The sequence below is a fragment of the Pteropus alecto genome, unplaced genomic scaffold, assembly GCF_000325575.1.
Source record: "Pteropus alecto unplaced genomic scaffold, ASM32557v1 scaffold79, whole genome shotgun sequence".
Taxonomy (NCBI): Eukaryota; Metazoa; Chordata; class Mammalia; order Chiroptera; family Pteropodidae; genus Pteropus; species Pteropus alecto.
The window spans coordinates 21,529,019-21,545,256 of record NW_006494612.1 but is presented as its reverse complement, the minus strand read 5'-3'; the positions used below and the strand labels follow the sequence as shown (position 1 = coordinate 21,545,256).

The 16,238-nt window shown below is 33.1% G+C and overlaps 1 protein-coding gene across 1 annotated transcript in view; it reads left to right on the top strand.

The window, feature by feature from the left end:
* MOXD1 (monooxygenase DBH like 1) overlaps window positions 1-16,238 on the top strand; it is a 78,598-nt gene that overhangs the window by 17,986 nt on the left and 44,374 nt on the right. The window contains exons 2-4 of the mRNA XM_015600063.2: window positions 1,762-1,908; window positions 3,587-3,754; window positions 3,891-3,974. Coding sequence (XP_015455549.1) covers window positions 1,762-1,908; window positions 3,587-3,754; window positions 3,891-3,974 — 399 coding nt within the window. The remainder of the gene's footprint in view (window positions 1-1,761; window positions 1,909-3,586; window positions 3,755-3,890; window positions 3,975-16,238) is intronic.

Below are 16,238 nucleotides of genomic sequence, written 5' to 3'. Positions count from 1 at the left end.
GGTGCTTCAGTGTCTTCATCTGTGAAATAGAGTTTTATCTCATAGACTTCATATGAAGACTAAATGAGTTTAATACATGTAAATTGCCTAAACCAGGCCTGGTGCATCATATATATTCAGTAATTTGTAGTTACTAGAGTGAAAAAAGGTTAGTTAGGCACTGAGCATTGCCAATAATGTGGGGTTTGAACAATATCTAGATCTGGGACTCTGGGTGTGCCAGATTTACACACACTTGATAACTACCTTAGAAAGGTAGTAGGAATAAAAATGACAAATGCCATCCATTTGAGTGTGACATTTATAGACAATTTAAGGTTTTTTCTTCTATACTGTATTTTCTCTGCCAATCATTTCTTCAAATGTTATGTTAGTGTTAGTAAAAGTCGTTATAATTATGTTTCAGCATGTATATTCTAAATCAACTCTTTGTGACTTATTAAAATTATGTACTGAAAAACCAGTATAATTAAAGCAAAATATGTGTCTTCTCTAAGAGATGAAAATTAATAAGATTTTTATAACTCTCAACATAGTAAGCTACTGATAAAAGGCATAGAGAAATATTTTGGAAAAACAAACAAACTGTATTGCAAAAGAGGGGATGAAATGATCATTGAATGGCCACTAACCCTGGTAAGCAGTTTTTTCTCTCATATGCTATTTCGTTTATTAATCTTTCAAAATCCATAAATAGGTCTGTATTACCCCCATTGTACTCATGTTAGAACAAAAGCTCACAGAGTTTGACTTCAACAGTTCTTCAGGGCATTTAAAGGTAGAGTTGTGGGTCAGATCCCGGTCATTTTATTTCAAAGCCCATGCCCTCCCCACTGCATCTGTCTGCCTCCTGGAAGGGATCTGTATGCCATTGAACAATTTAAGTACAAAAATTATAGCTGATCCACAAAAACAAAACTTCCCTGGTTTTTTAATATTTTGTATTTCAACTAATTTCTTTTCTTATTTTTCATTGCATTTCATTTTAATAAGCATATACCATTAAGCTTATACTACAACAACCTATCACCTCAGGATGGGTCTCCTTGCTTTTAGGAGAGTGGAAGGGAAGGTCCATCATGGGAATAGTGGAAAAAGTGCCAACCTTGGGGCTGGTTCTGGCTTTTTCATGAACTAGTTATTTTACTTTTGGGGAAGGCATTTCACAGTGTTGAAGTTCCTCTTTTCATTTGCACAATATATGAAAAGTACTCAGTGATCTTGAATGTTCCTTTATTCCATCTCTTTTGATGCACTGTGGTATTACACAATAGACTAGTGGTTACCAGAGGGTGGAGGGGGAGGGGAGGGATAGGTGGGGTAAAAGAGGTCAAATATGTGGTGACAGAAAGAAATCTAACTATGGGCAGTGAACACACAATGCAATATATATATATATATATATATATGCTTTACTATTGAATTGTACACTTGAAACTTAGTGGATTTCATTAATTACTGTCGCCATAATAAAAGAAACAAACAAATTACTTAAATAAATGAATTTTAAAAAAATCCACATTGCCTTTTCCTGAAGGGCAGGAAGTTCAAATATGGACCAATTTCCTAGGGAATTGATTCCCTAGTTGGGAATCCAGCCCCTTGGAAATTTCCAGGTTTTGAAAAATGACTATAGACATAGGATTTTGTAATAAGCAAACCCAGTATCAGTTTTTTAAGGTCCTGTAAATACTCTTAATCTAAATTCTTTTCCCTCCAAATTTAGGATATCCTGATTTTTCTTTTTCATATTTTCCACAGGATTATTTTACAAATGCAAATAGAGAGTTGAAAAAAGACGATCAGCAAGATTATCACCTAGAATATGCCATGGAAAATAGCACACACACAGTAATTGAATTTACCAGAGAACTGCATACATGCGACATAAATGACAAGACCATTACGGTAAGAAGCCTCTGAGTGAATGCACTCATGATAATTTATATTTACTGTTGTGAAACCCTTTACAGAATAAAAGGAACAGCTATTTAAAAATAACCTTGACAACGAAGTCACAATTCTTTTTGGGAATATTTTAAAATTTTCTTTATAAGCCACACAAAAAAAATTCTGAGACAATAAATATCAGTAAAGGCAATTTTTTTTGTGAGCGAATCTAAAATTTTGAAGAGCTGTTTAAAATGTGTATGACTTGACTTATAAAAGATTTTTAGCTTCTTTATAAAGTTTGAAAATAGACAATAGATAAAGGTTGTAAGAAATATATTGCATAAGAGAATTATGATACTGAATATTAGTATATAATTCATCTGATTTGTAACTGATTCATCTTTGTAAATTTCTGAAAAATTAAGATGAATAGTAGACTGATTAAAATCGCTCATCAACATATTATACAAGATTTCTTACTGTCAGACTTCATGCAAAAATTAATATCTTTATGCATATGCAAATTAAATATTTAGAGAGTGTATAATTCATGTGGTACTTTGGAATTTTCCACGAATTTCTTGGCTCAATTTTATTTCGTATAGACCAATAAAATTATTATTTTTTATTTAGTAAATCAAAGCTTTAAAATGGGAATGCAGAAATCTGAAGCCGTTTCATTAACATTCAACCTAAAGAGTAAAAAAGGAAGGAAAAAACACATACAAAGACATGGATCACTTTTTATGTAATATACAGTGTAATTATACTTTAATTGGAATAATAATTACAGTCATTTGACTTATTAAGAAAGAATATAGCTTTTAAAATAAGTAGCTTTTGCTTTATTATTTATTTTCAAAGTTCTTATTACAAAGGTCTGGCAAAGGCACCTTTATCTGTGGGAGGACTGAACAATTTCTTTATACTCCAGCAAACTCTCCCCCTTTCCCCACCACCCTTTGGGCAATTTCTTTTGGTTGCTAAATGGAAACCAATTTCACCTGACAATACTTTTTCTAGCTGGGATACCACAGTCCCTTGGAAAGTCCTAGGATTTATAAAATGACTGTTAGATTCTAGGATAATAACCCAATCCAGAATCAGAAGTTCCTCCTATATTTGAATTTTATGTAAATTCATACATGTGACTGAGAAAAATCTATTGTGAAAGTAAAAACTCTGACTTGGAACATAATTTTAATTTTCATTGTATTTACAATGAAATGTTTCATAGTATTCGAACAGGTTTTAATTTCCCCAAATCCCTGTTGCTTAACAAGAATATTTGCTTGGTGACTACCAGTTGCTAGTTTGGAGGTTTAGCGTGACGATGATTTGCTGTTTCTGTGTACATGAAAGCATAACTCCTAAGTCAGTCATCCTTCACTCTGTTTTGGAACATAGAATCGTGCGTGCTGAGAGAGACAGTTTCTTCCCCCTCAAAACTTGTCTATTTGGATACTTAATGACTTAATCAGATTTACACAATTATCGTTAGAGAGCATATTGAGAACTCCAAATGTCACTATTCTCTTTTCTTCACTTCTATATCTTGCATTATTTATTTATTTTGTTATTTTTTATTTATTTATTTTTTTATATCCTGCTTTAAATAGAATTCTTTAAACTCAACTTAGTGATAAGGGAAGTTCTCTCATGAGACATAATCATGCCTATGTCTGATCACCAGGAGAGCACTATGAGGGTGATCTGGGCCTATCATCATGAAGATGTGGGAGAAGCTGGTCCCAAGTACCACAGCTCCAATCGTGGCACCAAGAGTCTAAGATTGTTGAATCCTGAGAAAACCAATGTGTTATCTACAGCCATACCATACTTTGACCTGATAAATCAGGACGTAAGTTTTTTTGTGTTTTATGACTGGAAGGGTGGGTTTTTTGAAAGCGTTTAAGAGTTTTTACATACATTGTTGTATTTAATAGCTTGTCTAGAGAATGTGACTTTGTGTTCACCTCTCCTTTTTATTAAGACAGGTCCTCATCCCAAACAAAGGTACAACGTATTGGTGTCAAATGTTTAAGATTCCTGTGTTCCAGGAAAAGCATCATGTAATCAAGGTATGTGATTTACTCACAGGCTAAACTTAATTTGTATGAATGGAGGAAAAATTGTAGTTCTTAAAATTAAATGATAAAAAATACATAGAAATTATTTTCAGTCATATGAAAGTTATTTAGCAAGCAAAGAACTAGTTTATCTGACACTCACTGTCTTAAGCGTCACTGAATTTAGGGAGAAGGCTTGGATTGTAGCTAGTATTTGGGGTTTGTCTCCTAATTTTACATGTTAAAGGTAAAAGTTTTGGGATGCATTTGAACTCCTCTAGTTATTTCTTAGACAACACTTTTATAATTGGAATTGTTGGAATTGCAATTTAAAATATTTACCTATTGATAAATTATGTCCAGGAAAGTTACATTCCCCACCAGAATTTTTTGAGAATATCTGCTTTATTGAAAATACAGTAGTATTTTCAATATGAATATTCTCATAAAAATTTGTTACAGTATTTTTTGAAACTAGAAAAATGAGAAAATTAGTGAATTTCTACAGAATTAAAAAATAAAGAATTGTGTAATAAATAAGCCCAGTTTGCCTGTGGTATATGATTCCCTCCCACTCCTCCAAGGATAGGTCTCCCAAAACTTTTGCATCTAGTTAGTGAATGAACAAGGATTTTAAAAAAACTTACGGCCCTTGGCTCCATGCTAGGGGTTGTTTGGCAGTTCCACAGAGGATTTCCACGGTCTCCAAGAACCTACAGTGAGATTATAGGAGATGGGACCAAGACAGGAGAGTATAAGACAGAATTAAATAGTACATATGAAATATCATAAACATTCAGCAGGCCAAACATTGCCCTCAGACTATGTAATGAAGCAGTGCGGATGTGAGAAAGGAGCGAACTCTTAGATTCTGGAATCTAGAGGAAAATATGGGGGATCACTGCGTGAATTGACTGTGTGCTCTCAGTTCAATTGCTTTGGGGTAATACCGTAGGCCCTAATTTCCTCATCCTAAAAGGCGGTCATCATAATACTCTCACTACCGGCCTCAAAGCATTTGGGCAGAGTTGGAAACACTGAGTACATTCTACAAGGTGATTTAAATTTATTAATTTCTAATATATTTGTCCAGTGGCACAGACCTGCCTTTCATTTGTAGAATGATTCATAACTACCTAGAGAGGCAAGCGGAGCAGGTTGAGAGAAGGTTTATTCAGTTAGTTTTTCTAAATATTTGTGGAATATTTTTGTAATCAGAAGACTCACCGACAATATGACTGCAGATTAGTCATTTACCTCTCTGCAATGTTTTCTATTTCTTGCATTTTAAAGAGGAATGCGAATTCTAGCCTTATGTATTAATACAGTGCCTAAGTCTTTTCCTTGTACCAATGAAAAGTCTCAGAAAAGAGAATGTTATATTTATACATACTCTGAGTCATATATTACTGTGTGTCATTTGCAGTAAATTCAATTGGAACCTGGCTTAACAGACAAATGTAAAACTATAGGCTCAGAGATAAAAACAAATGTTTTACAAAATAGGCCCTTGATTCATTTTACAGAAAATGTTAATTGTTGGGAGGCTAAGTACTTAACCACTTACATTAGTGCATTTTTATTCTTGTCATTATTAATGCTAATAATCAAGTTGCATGAAATAAAAAATAATTGTCTACACTTAAAGGAGGGCAATATATTATCTGATCTTCCACGTAGGACATTTTCTTGGTACCTCATCTAAGAATTCTTAGCTAGCCTTCTCATCGCAAGCATATCTAGTAATACCTGGATATATATAGGCCTCTCTTATCTAAGGGTATGCTTAGAATTAAGTCCTTTTGGGACTACGTTGCTATATTCACTATCAAGAGGGATCTCGTGACTTGAAAGGCTTTGGAGCATTTTTGCAGTGTTTGGAGGGCTATAAAACAGTGAAAATTCTTTACCCCAGCAAAGGAGATTTGAGAGAGGAGCAGCAGTTGACAGAAGTGCTTATACAAACTTTTGTTTTTGTGGGGCAGAGGATTGGTCGCTAGATTTTAAAAGTCCATTATTATTTTAGAATACCACTTATTGAATAAATTCCTGAACTTGTTAAGCCCTAAAATATTTTTAAATTCATTAAGTATTATAAAACACTTAACTCAAAAAAGAACTCAAATAGAATAATATCCAAAAAAAGGCTTTACTAGGAAATAAATTCAAAACATTTAGGTCGTATAAATGTTGAGGCAGTCTTTCAAAAATAGTTTTATTTTGCAAGTTATGCTAGTTTATGATAATTTAAATACGTTTCTAGTAGAATTCTAGGACTTACCTTAAGAATTTAAGGCAAAAATAGGAGAAAAACAACCAGACTGAATCATCATTTCTTAGTCATTTTGCCTTAAAGGCCGGGTATGAACCTTTCTTTCCATTATTAATCGTTTAACAGTGAGAAAGTTATTAGCCAACCACAGCTTTACTTTATCATTTAAATGGGAATGGTACCTTCCTTATATGATTGTGTAGAGTGAAGATTAAATATTGGATTTTTAAAAATACGTGTTAACCCTTAGCATAGTATCTGACACAGAAAACTCTTAATAAACCCATCTATTATTATTAGACAGTTTTCAATGTTGCATTCTGACTGACTTTTCATCAAAAACTGCTATTTAGTGGGGAGGCCCAGAAAAGGTTAGAGTGTCATGCTAAAAGCTTGACCATTGCTGAGTTTTAAGAAAGGATTACTTTTGTTGTGTGATCTCAAGAAAATTATTTACCTCCCTTGCCGCAGTTTTTTATCTGGAAAATGGCCATAATAGTTCTCACCTAATATGATTGTTATGACTATTAAGGGACTCAAAAGAGTTTAATATATACTTTTTAAATTAATAATTTTTTTATGGTGACATTGGTTAATGAAATCTAATAAGTTTTATCTGTACACTTTAACAGTAAGGCATATATATATTTACACTGTGTGTTCACCTCCCATAGTTAGATTTCTTTCCGTCACCACATATTTAACCCCTTTTACCCCTTCTAACTCCCCCCTCCCCTCATCCTCTACCCTCTGGTAACCGCTAGTCTATTGTCCATGTCCATGAGTCTCTGTTTGTTCTGTTCATTTGCTGCTTTTAGGTTTATATCCCACATATAAGTGATATCATGTGATTTTCAACTTTTTCTGTCTGGCTTATTTCAGTCAGCATGATTATCTCGAGGTCCATCCGTGTTGTCGTAAATGGCAGTATTTCATCTCTTCTTATGGCTGAGTAGTATCCCATAGTATATATGTACCACAGCTTCCTTACCAATCATCTATTGTAGGACATTTCTGTTGCTTCCATGTCCCGGCCACTGTGAATAATGCTGCTATGAACATCGGTGTGCAAATATCTTTTCGAATATGAGTTTTCAAGTCTTTGGGGTAAATACCCAGGAGAAGATTGCTGGATCATATGGTAGATCCGTTAGAGTTTAATATTCATAAGTATTTAGAACAGTGCCTGCCACACGGTGTTTGTTAAATAAAGTAATAAAATTATGTAAATCACTAGCAATACACAATCATTAATCTGTTGATCATCTTATTAGGTCTCTAGGTTGCTGAGGAATCCCAAACCAGCGAACACTTTCTAGATGATCAGAGTTTCAAATAAAACCTAGATTGTCACTCATTTCATTTAGGGAGGTCACCTTGAGAGCTTTCTGCTGTGGAGAAATGTGAAGTTGAGGTGAACAAACTGTTGTCAATCATTCTCTTTAATAGATACAGGAAGGAAAATACTTTGCTTTATACTTGCTACTGAACAGAACTTCTTTTTTGACATGAAATTAGATGCTGCTATTCTTTTCTGTTGGTGGCATTCTTAAATCTGAATGGTTTAATTTGAGGAATGTCTCCTAGGACAAGAAAATCTAAGCATAGTTGATATCGAATAACTATGAAATATCCTTGAAGCTCGAGTATTGTATAGTCATAATAGTCATTAACAAATTGACTTTCCTGTACTAGACATACAATATGAACATTTGACTTTATATATTATGTTAAATGGACATTGCAGCCTATCCCAGTTTTTACTAAAAGGACACTATCAAATGCAGAATTTTAGCATTAACACATTCTGAAATGTCAAGTATGATAAAGGGTTTCTGTTTCTGAAAATGTTTAAAACTTTGGGTTAAATTAATAAAGTGTGGAATCCTCAGTGTCAAACTACATGATTTGACAACTATTAGAATGATCTCTTGTCAGTATATCTTCTTCCTCCCCGCTGCCCCAATGGTATTCCAAAATATATTTTAATTGATGTGATTTTTCCCCTCATCGGGATGAATTTCCACAGACTCTGCACTTTTGTTCTCATTCTTTTTTCATGTGTTCACCTTCTATTTTACTTTATTATGTGGCGGATTAGTAGGTGTTTGCTATTGACTGTTGACTGAATGGTCGTTTGTATTTTTACCCATTTCCATTCTAACTTTGTATAACTTTTTGGTTTACTGATATTTCCCACTTATTGTTTACTAATTTAATATGTTCTAAAGGCAAACATTTGGATCTCTAGGTAGATGTATTTAGTACGTTGAAAGAAATTAACTTTCAAAGAAAGCCTCATGTGAAAATACTTTCCATTCCTTTTAAATACTTTGTAAGACTGTATTTGGTTATTAAATTCTTAATACCAATGAATTACCACTGAGACCTGTAGATTCGTCATTTAATGACAAAATAGATAATTCTTGACCTGTAGAAAAAGTTATAATTTCAAAAGAATCCTTTTCTTAGGGAATTTGTCATCTAAAGCTTATAAATACCAAAAAATAATAATAATAATTTTACCCTTATATTCAAGCATATGTGAAATTTTATATGTCTTATCTACTAGAAAAGAGATGAAAATACTTGGGTGTTTACATGGCTGAAACCACAACTTCGGACCAAAAAGAAAATTGGTATGAATACTACCCGTAACAATGAGTTGATTCAATTTAGCAATTTTAAAGATTGCTGAATGAGATTGTGCTGTTGCAAAGTTCTTTTTAGATCCCCTTGGGTTACATCTACTACACAGAAACATCGGAGATTGTCTAGCTACATGGGTGTTCTCACTAGCCACTTGAGAGTACAAGGTAATTGAATTCACTTTGAAAGCATGTCTTTTCATGGAAATGATTTATTGCTAACTCTGTCACTAATTAGCTTTCTGACCCTAGAGAAAGTACTTAACCTCACCCTGGTCCTCAGATTCCTTGTCTGTAAAAATAAAAGGATTGGACCAGATGATTTCAATTGGCTCTTTTTACTTCTAAATGTCTATGACATGGTAAAAACTAGAAGTGAAATTTGTGCTCGGGTTTGGGTGTCCTGTGATCTGAGCTCCTGATACTATTGCTTCTCACTACCCTTGGGCATGGCAGGGTGAAAAGTATGTCCCCACTTGTGCCTCCCTTGACTTTGAAAGGCCCCACTTCTTTAGTCCCTTGGGCATGAGCTTTCTTAGCATACATTCTGAGGCTTAGGTTTCCATCTGTAAATGATGATAATAATTGTACATATCTCAAATGGTAGCTGTTATTATCAAGTGAGATAATATCTATAGAGATCTTATATATTTGGCACATATTAGATAGCTCAATAAGTACATTATTGCCAATTTATATTGGTTTCGGGTACTTCTAAATCCTGGAAATAAAACAAACAAATAAATAAATCTGTATCTTGGAAATAATGTCATTTAAAAAGTGCCAGAGTGAGCAAGGCTTATAGGTTAGTACAGTGCATAGGATGGGCTCTGGAGATCGGTCAGGGTTGTATTCTAACTCTGCTTTTTATTAGCTCAATGACCTTGGGCAAACTAAACTCTCAGAGTTTGTATCTTTGCTTGGGAAGTAGGAAAAGTAATTTCCAGTGAAGATGAAATGAATACAAGTGAAAACACCTGTTGCATAATAGGCTTGTAATTGCTTGTTTTCTTCTCTTGATGGGGATTATAGAGAGGGACAACTAAAACTTCATCTAGTATTTTTCTCATACTTAAAATCAGGGCTGCACTGAAACCATGGTAGGCAGTAAGTCTCTCTTATTTTGAAGAAGAGATTCCCTGGGAATTAGATTTCATAGCTTGCTTCCATTATTCTACACCAAATGAAATTTAAGCTAATTTCCTCCTGTTCTTGTCTAAATAAGGATAAAATCCAGCTGGTGACTATCCTCTGGGAAATATTCTTTCTCATTCTTAGGTCACCCATTAGTCTTCTATTCTATGGCCTTAAATAATGCCATTTCAACAGATATAAAAATATATTTACTTTTCTATGTTTTTCTTCTACCCAACTCACTCCCAAATTTAGCACTATTTTAAGTAGTACAAAATGTTGGATGACAAAGTTGAAAAGCACTAGCACATTTATTGATAATTATTGGCTCTAAAAATTGGTAAATAATTTAATTAACAGCACTTTCCCTGGAAGAGTACTAAGATATTTATGTTGAATTCTAGATGTTAATGGCACACTAGGATTCAGAAGTATAGTATTAAGATATGAATGACTTTTAGTTATATATAGGGAAGTATATAGGTAAAATACTTACTTATTTTTTGCTACTTTAATATATTATTTTGTTAGATTTTCACAGCTTCTCATGAGGTAAGTTGAATTATCACCACTTTCCAGATGAACACAAGGCATGGCGTACATAAGTGATTTGCTTAATATTACCCAGATTCTGTGAACATAGAGCCAAGAGTGAGCACAAATCTTCCAAGTGAAGATGGTGGACCTTTATACAATTTCTCCTAGCTCAGATCTTATGATTTTTCTAAACGATATGTGATACAATGAAAAATAATTTGTGTGAGAAACATCTGGTAGCTTATATATAGCCACTGGCCATGTTGTCTCAGAATCCAGGCTACTTTTATGTTCCACAGAATCAGTGCATTAGACTGAGGGCTGCATGATCAGATCCCACCAGAACCTTCCAGAAATATAGTTCAAAGATACTGAAAACTGACTTAGATCTAGTCAGATGGCATTTGAGTATACAGAGGTCTTCTGTTTTCATTCTTAGGGGTTGGAAAGCTTGTTAATAAGGGATGACACATGTAAAGTTTCATTTGTGATTTAGGAAATCATTTAAATAAAATTAGAATTAGGATAATTAGGTGAAAACTTATGCATATGGCTACAAAAAGGCACAGAAGGTTAAATCTCAGAGATGATGTTAGGGTAAAAGGAAATGGAAATAATTTCAGTGGAAAGAGGATAGTCTGCTAATCTTATTGGACATGTCTTGTAGCATAAGGATCATGGGAAACAATCCCATAGCCTTCTGTTTACACTGAGTTACAATCCTCTTTGGAGTTAAGTGAAAATAGTGGCAAGGACCTATTTTGTTCCCTTTCACTATAAAGGCCTATGAAAGGAGACTTGTGAGAAGAAATATTAACATTTTCATTTGGAAGTTAAATTTATGGCAAAATTCCTAGAGAAAAGTACCCTAAAAACAAGAAGAGCTATGTTGTTGGAAAGAAAACTAGAAGCATTGGCTTCTCAGAGTAGCCTAAGAGCCAGACTGAGAGTGTGGGCTCTAATCCTGCACTAACCATTGATCAGCTGAAAATGAATGTGGCTGTACCACAGTGCTTCTCAGGATATTGAATTTATGTTAATAACACAATTCAAAGACTATAAATCTGTATAACTGAGAGGTTGTTCTAAGTGACCTTTAATCCTTAAAATTATATAACTTTAGTTAAGTATTGCATTTGACAAAACTGAAAATTTATCAATAAATTTATAAGTTTATAACATTTATAAAATACAGTATAATAAAAGACTGTCCTAAAAGTTGTAGAAGAAATGAAGGTAATTTTTGTGTATGTTCTCATAGGATATATTATGCCAATTTTATTTTGATGTGTTTTCAATGTAAAAATTACATATATACTTAGTAAAATGAGATGTCCATTATTTTCTTTTTAATGCAACAATGAAATTTTTAATCATTTTTATGAATGGGCCTTTCAGTAATTGGCAGAAAAAACATATATGTGTAGTGAAAACTCACTTTAAATAAATGAGATATTTATGTTTATGAAACTCAATAATCAAAGGGTAGTTTCATACAAACTTAGTCAAGTTATAAAAGTCTATACAGTTGTATTCTTTAGAATAGCAAGTCTCTCTTGGTACATTTAAAATGAATGTATTTCTATAGCAAAAATTCAGATTACATATGTGTTCAATATTATATCTATTTTGTGAAGAAAAATATTATACTCACATCAAAAATGTTGTGTTGAGTATTGCTTTTTTTGAGTCATTGTATTTTTCTTGATTTATAACCTAGAGTGCACATTAGAATCATCTGAAAAGAATCTTTACATATGAAGTCCAGACACTTATATTGGTGGTGGTCGTTGCTATCTTTTAGAAAAGTTCCCCAAGTAATTTTGATACAAATCTCCTGGTTGAGAATCACTGTTTTATATTTACTAAAATTTTCCAGGAGACTGTATTTAAGTTATATATTATAGCACCTAGTAAAATGCCCTTCATATTAAGTAGCATCAATACATAGTTTAGAGTAATATACTGTTTTATTCAACAAATATTGTAAAAATTGAACACACATTGAACATCTATTGTCTGTATGCACTGTTAGTTGTCTTCACATGAATATGTAAGCAATTTATGGTTTTGAGATAGTTTATTCCTTGACGCATTACATATTTCTTTGTGGAAGTGGAGAAGCAAAAAACACCAGCTGTTTTCTGGAACTGCAGCTGACTTTCATTATAAAATTTCAACATGAACTAATTCAGATATAAGGGCTACTTTCTTCTATGAAGGGAAAAAGATTTATGTTCTAGTGAAATATATACATCAAAGTTAACTCTGTATATTAATGTTTACAATGTAATGGACCCATTTTAGAAACTATATACTGAAGGCCACCTTGTCAAATTTAAATGCATTTCATTACCAATAAAGAGAGATCTTTTCATCACTGAAATCTCACTGAATTGCTCTATGTAGAATTTTAAATATTAAGTTAGGCAAGATCATGTAAGTAACTGTTAATAAGTATGTAGATGTTACCCACAGCCTCTTAGCCTTTAGCTTGGCATGAGGAAGTCCTGAGAATATAAGAGAGGCACTTGGTTTGTGTTGTTTCAGAAATCAGAGATGTACTTAATACATTATAGGTCTTAATCAGCTGAAATGTCCTTTCACGCTAGCTATAAATTGCAAAGAAGAGTCAATGAGAATACAGCGAGTGCCTGCGTTGAGTGCTATGTCTTTTGTCAGATGTAAGGCAATATAAGACATAGCCTTTCACCCCAAGGACCTTTCAGTTTAGACAGGGAGAAGAGATGTACACATGAATAGTAGAGAATACCCAAAGCTGGCAAGTGAATATTGGTGTGAAAGTACGTAGTATAGTTAGTAAAGGCAAAAAGGAAGAAGCGAGTAGTGAAGGTTTGGGCAGTCTCATGCCATATGGAAAGAATAATTTGAGGAAAGGATCTTAGGTAGGTAGAAATGTGTGGTGAGAATGGGTAGGAGGCAACATCTCAGTTTATATGCTTAAGAGCCAAAATAAAATTAGATGATAAGACAACATTTTTTGAGAGCACTGTACATTTTGTACATGAACACTCATATATATATATATATAAATATAACCCTAAAAAATCAGTAGTATTATTACCCTGATTTTAGAGATGAGGAACTGAAGCCCAGGGAGATTAAGTTGCCCAATGCTAATAATTTTCCTGTTCGTATACTTTTCCCTGAGGAAAGTAGTATATTTCAAAAATAAACATGAATGAACATTTTTGCTGGTTTAACCTCAAGACATGACTTATAGGTGTATGGAAAAAAGCATTTGATGACTAAAAAATAGGACTCCTGCTTCAGCATTTAAATTCTTAAGTATTACACATTGGTCTGCGCCGAAGCTCCATCTGGTCTCACATGTGGCAAAGAATACTTGACGCTACAACCAGCATCTGCTGGTGCTAGAGCCATCAGCAGCTGCTAGCTGACCTTTAAATCCATAGTCTAGTTATGTCAAATTAGAATGCAGAATCCCTGCAGTTACTTGTTGTCAGGGTAACTGCATTTTTTGATCAGAGAATGCCTTAACCATACCAAAGCCCCTAGTGTGAAATATTGAAAGGGACTGCAGACTGCTTTTAGTACCTAAATGGGGTCACTGATTTTATCTTGAATGATACCATTGTGCAGCTTTATCCCCAGACATGAATTTACCAGTTTTATTTAATGTTAATACTCTGGAAAGTTGCGTCATATTCTCTGAAATAGAAATCAAGTCTACCTCTTAATTGCACACATATGCATATAACCGTTTAGTTTTTTAAAGAAAAGCTTCAGGCAGTTCCTCTAAGTGATGACCTTTCAGTTCTTGTGAAAATGAAGGCATCTTTCCTAAAGCTATAGTCATCGTAGAGTGACTTGACTATTGAATTTGTTGGACATCCTTTCCCTTTGTCAGTATCAGTCACGTTTTCTTAATAGTTTAAATGTATGTGGTGCATGTGGGCTTTTTTATAGAAGAGGTTTGTATCATTTAACTTTTTGTTTTATTGAATCATGGGCATAATAAAGATCTATCTCAAGAGGTAATTTCCTTATTTATTGCCCAAGATTAAAAAAAAAAACAAAAAACTGCTTTAAAACCATCCTCTGAAGACATGTTTCTCATAATTATTAAAAATTTCCACAGACTTTCTAAAATCATCTTTATTAATAAAAATTAGGTATTTTCTCCATAATAGCTGATTTTAACTTTATGATTTAAGTAAAAATCAGTTCTTTTGGATGGAAACTGGACGCAGGTTTTTTTTTTGTTTTAATCACAGCAAGGGGCATATTTAATAACAGGCCATGGTATTGATTGTTGTGATCTTGGTGTCAGTATATGCCCATATAAAATGGATATAACAATCCCTGTCTTCTCAAGATTAAAATATTGGAAGGGCTTTAAAAATATTGGATTTTAGAAAACAAATATTTGTTGATTGTTCATTATGTACCAGATACTGTGCTTTACTTACTACTTATACCATTTTGCAGATGAGGAAGTGAAGCTCAAAGAAACTGGATCTTTTTCCTAGTGTCACAAAGTATTTAGTATTATAAAACATCATTCCCTCAGTCTAGCAGTGAGGGCTTGCACAATTTATTTAACTTATATGAGCCTAGGTTTGGAAGGCCCTGTCTCCCTGCTCACTTAGAGCTGGTTTTAAATGCTGGCTTTCTCATTTACCACTTATATGACCTTGGGTAAGTTAAAGAAAATTCTAAAAATCTGTTTTTTTCAGTGGCAAAATGGAGATATTATCTATTCTTAAGATTACTGTGAAAATTATTTAAAAATGGTTATAAAGCTCCTGAGGCATGATAGATGTGAAATACTGTCATTCCGTAGTAACATTTTTTTTAACTCTGACACTCTAAAACTTCTCTTTGCTTTTGTCAACAATTTATTTCATGGTTGCAGAAAATGAAGGCTTGTGAAAAGAACTGCCTTTCTCATCCAGTTAATTAATTGAAACTGGAATTGAAATTTAGATCATAAATCCCAAATTGCAGTTACTTGTTTGTATCTCTCTTTCACCACATGAAATATAAAACAATATCAAGGTTAAAACGTACCCAAGACTGATATAACCCTTTCTCTTCTCTTAATAATCTATAATGAAAGAATTTTTAGAGCTTTTGAAAAAGCTCTAAATTACTAGATAAATACGTTGTGAAACCCGCCTTGATTTCCTTGACTTTTTTGGGGCTTTAAAAAGAGGGGAAATATATTTGTTTTCATCCAACCAGATTTTATATGGTATTAGTTCATTTGTAACTTAAATTAAGTATTTTTACTACTTTAGCTTTTTATTTCTATATTCATTTTTAAAATAAAGCTTAATTATTTTAAGAACTAGCCTGCCAAATGCATCTTATTTATTGTATAAGGCAAACTCTCATTGCAAGAAGTCATAAGATTTACAATTGAATTAAATTTACAAGGTTAGAGAACTTTTTTTTTTTGATAAACAGGAAATGTCAGTACTCTGAGTAAAATTTTCCACTCATATAGCAAATAAAATTTTCCAACAGATTGTTGGTTCAGTCACTATTTCAAAGTATATTTATCCAAGTGCCAAAAAATATTTTATGGAATAATTTATTTCTTCTTATGTTGAATTAATAATCATATGAAATTTATATATGATATGATATACTCCTGCACTGGCTTTTAATGATCTTAAAAAGAGATCACAACGGTTA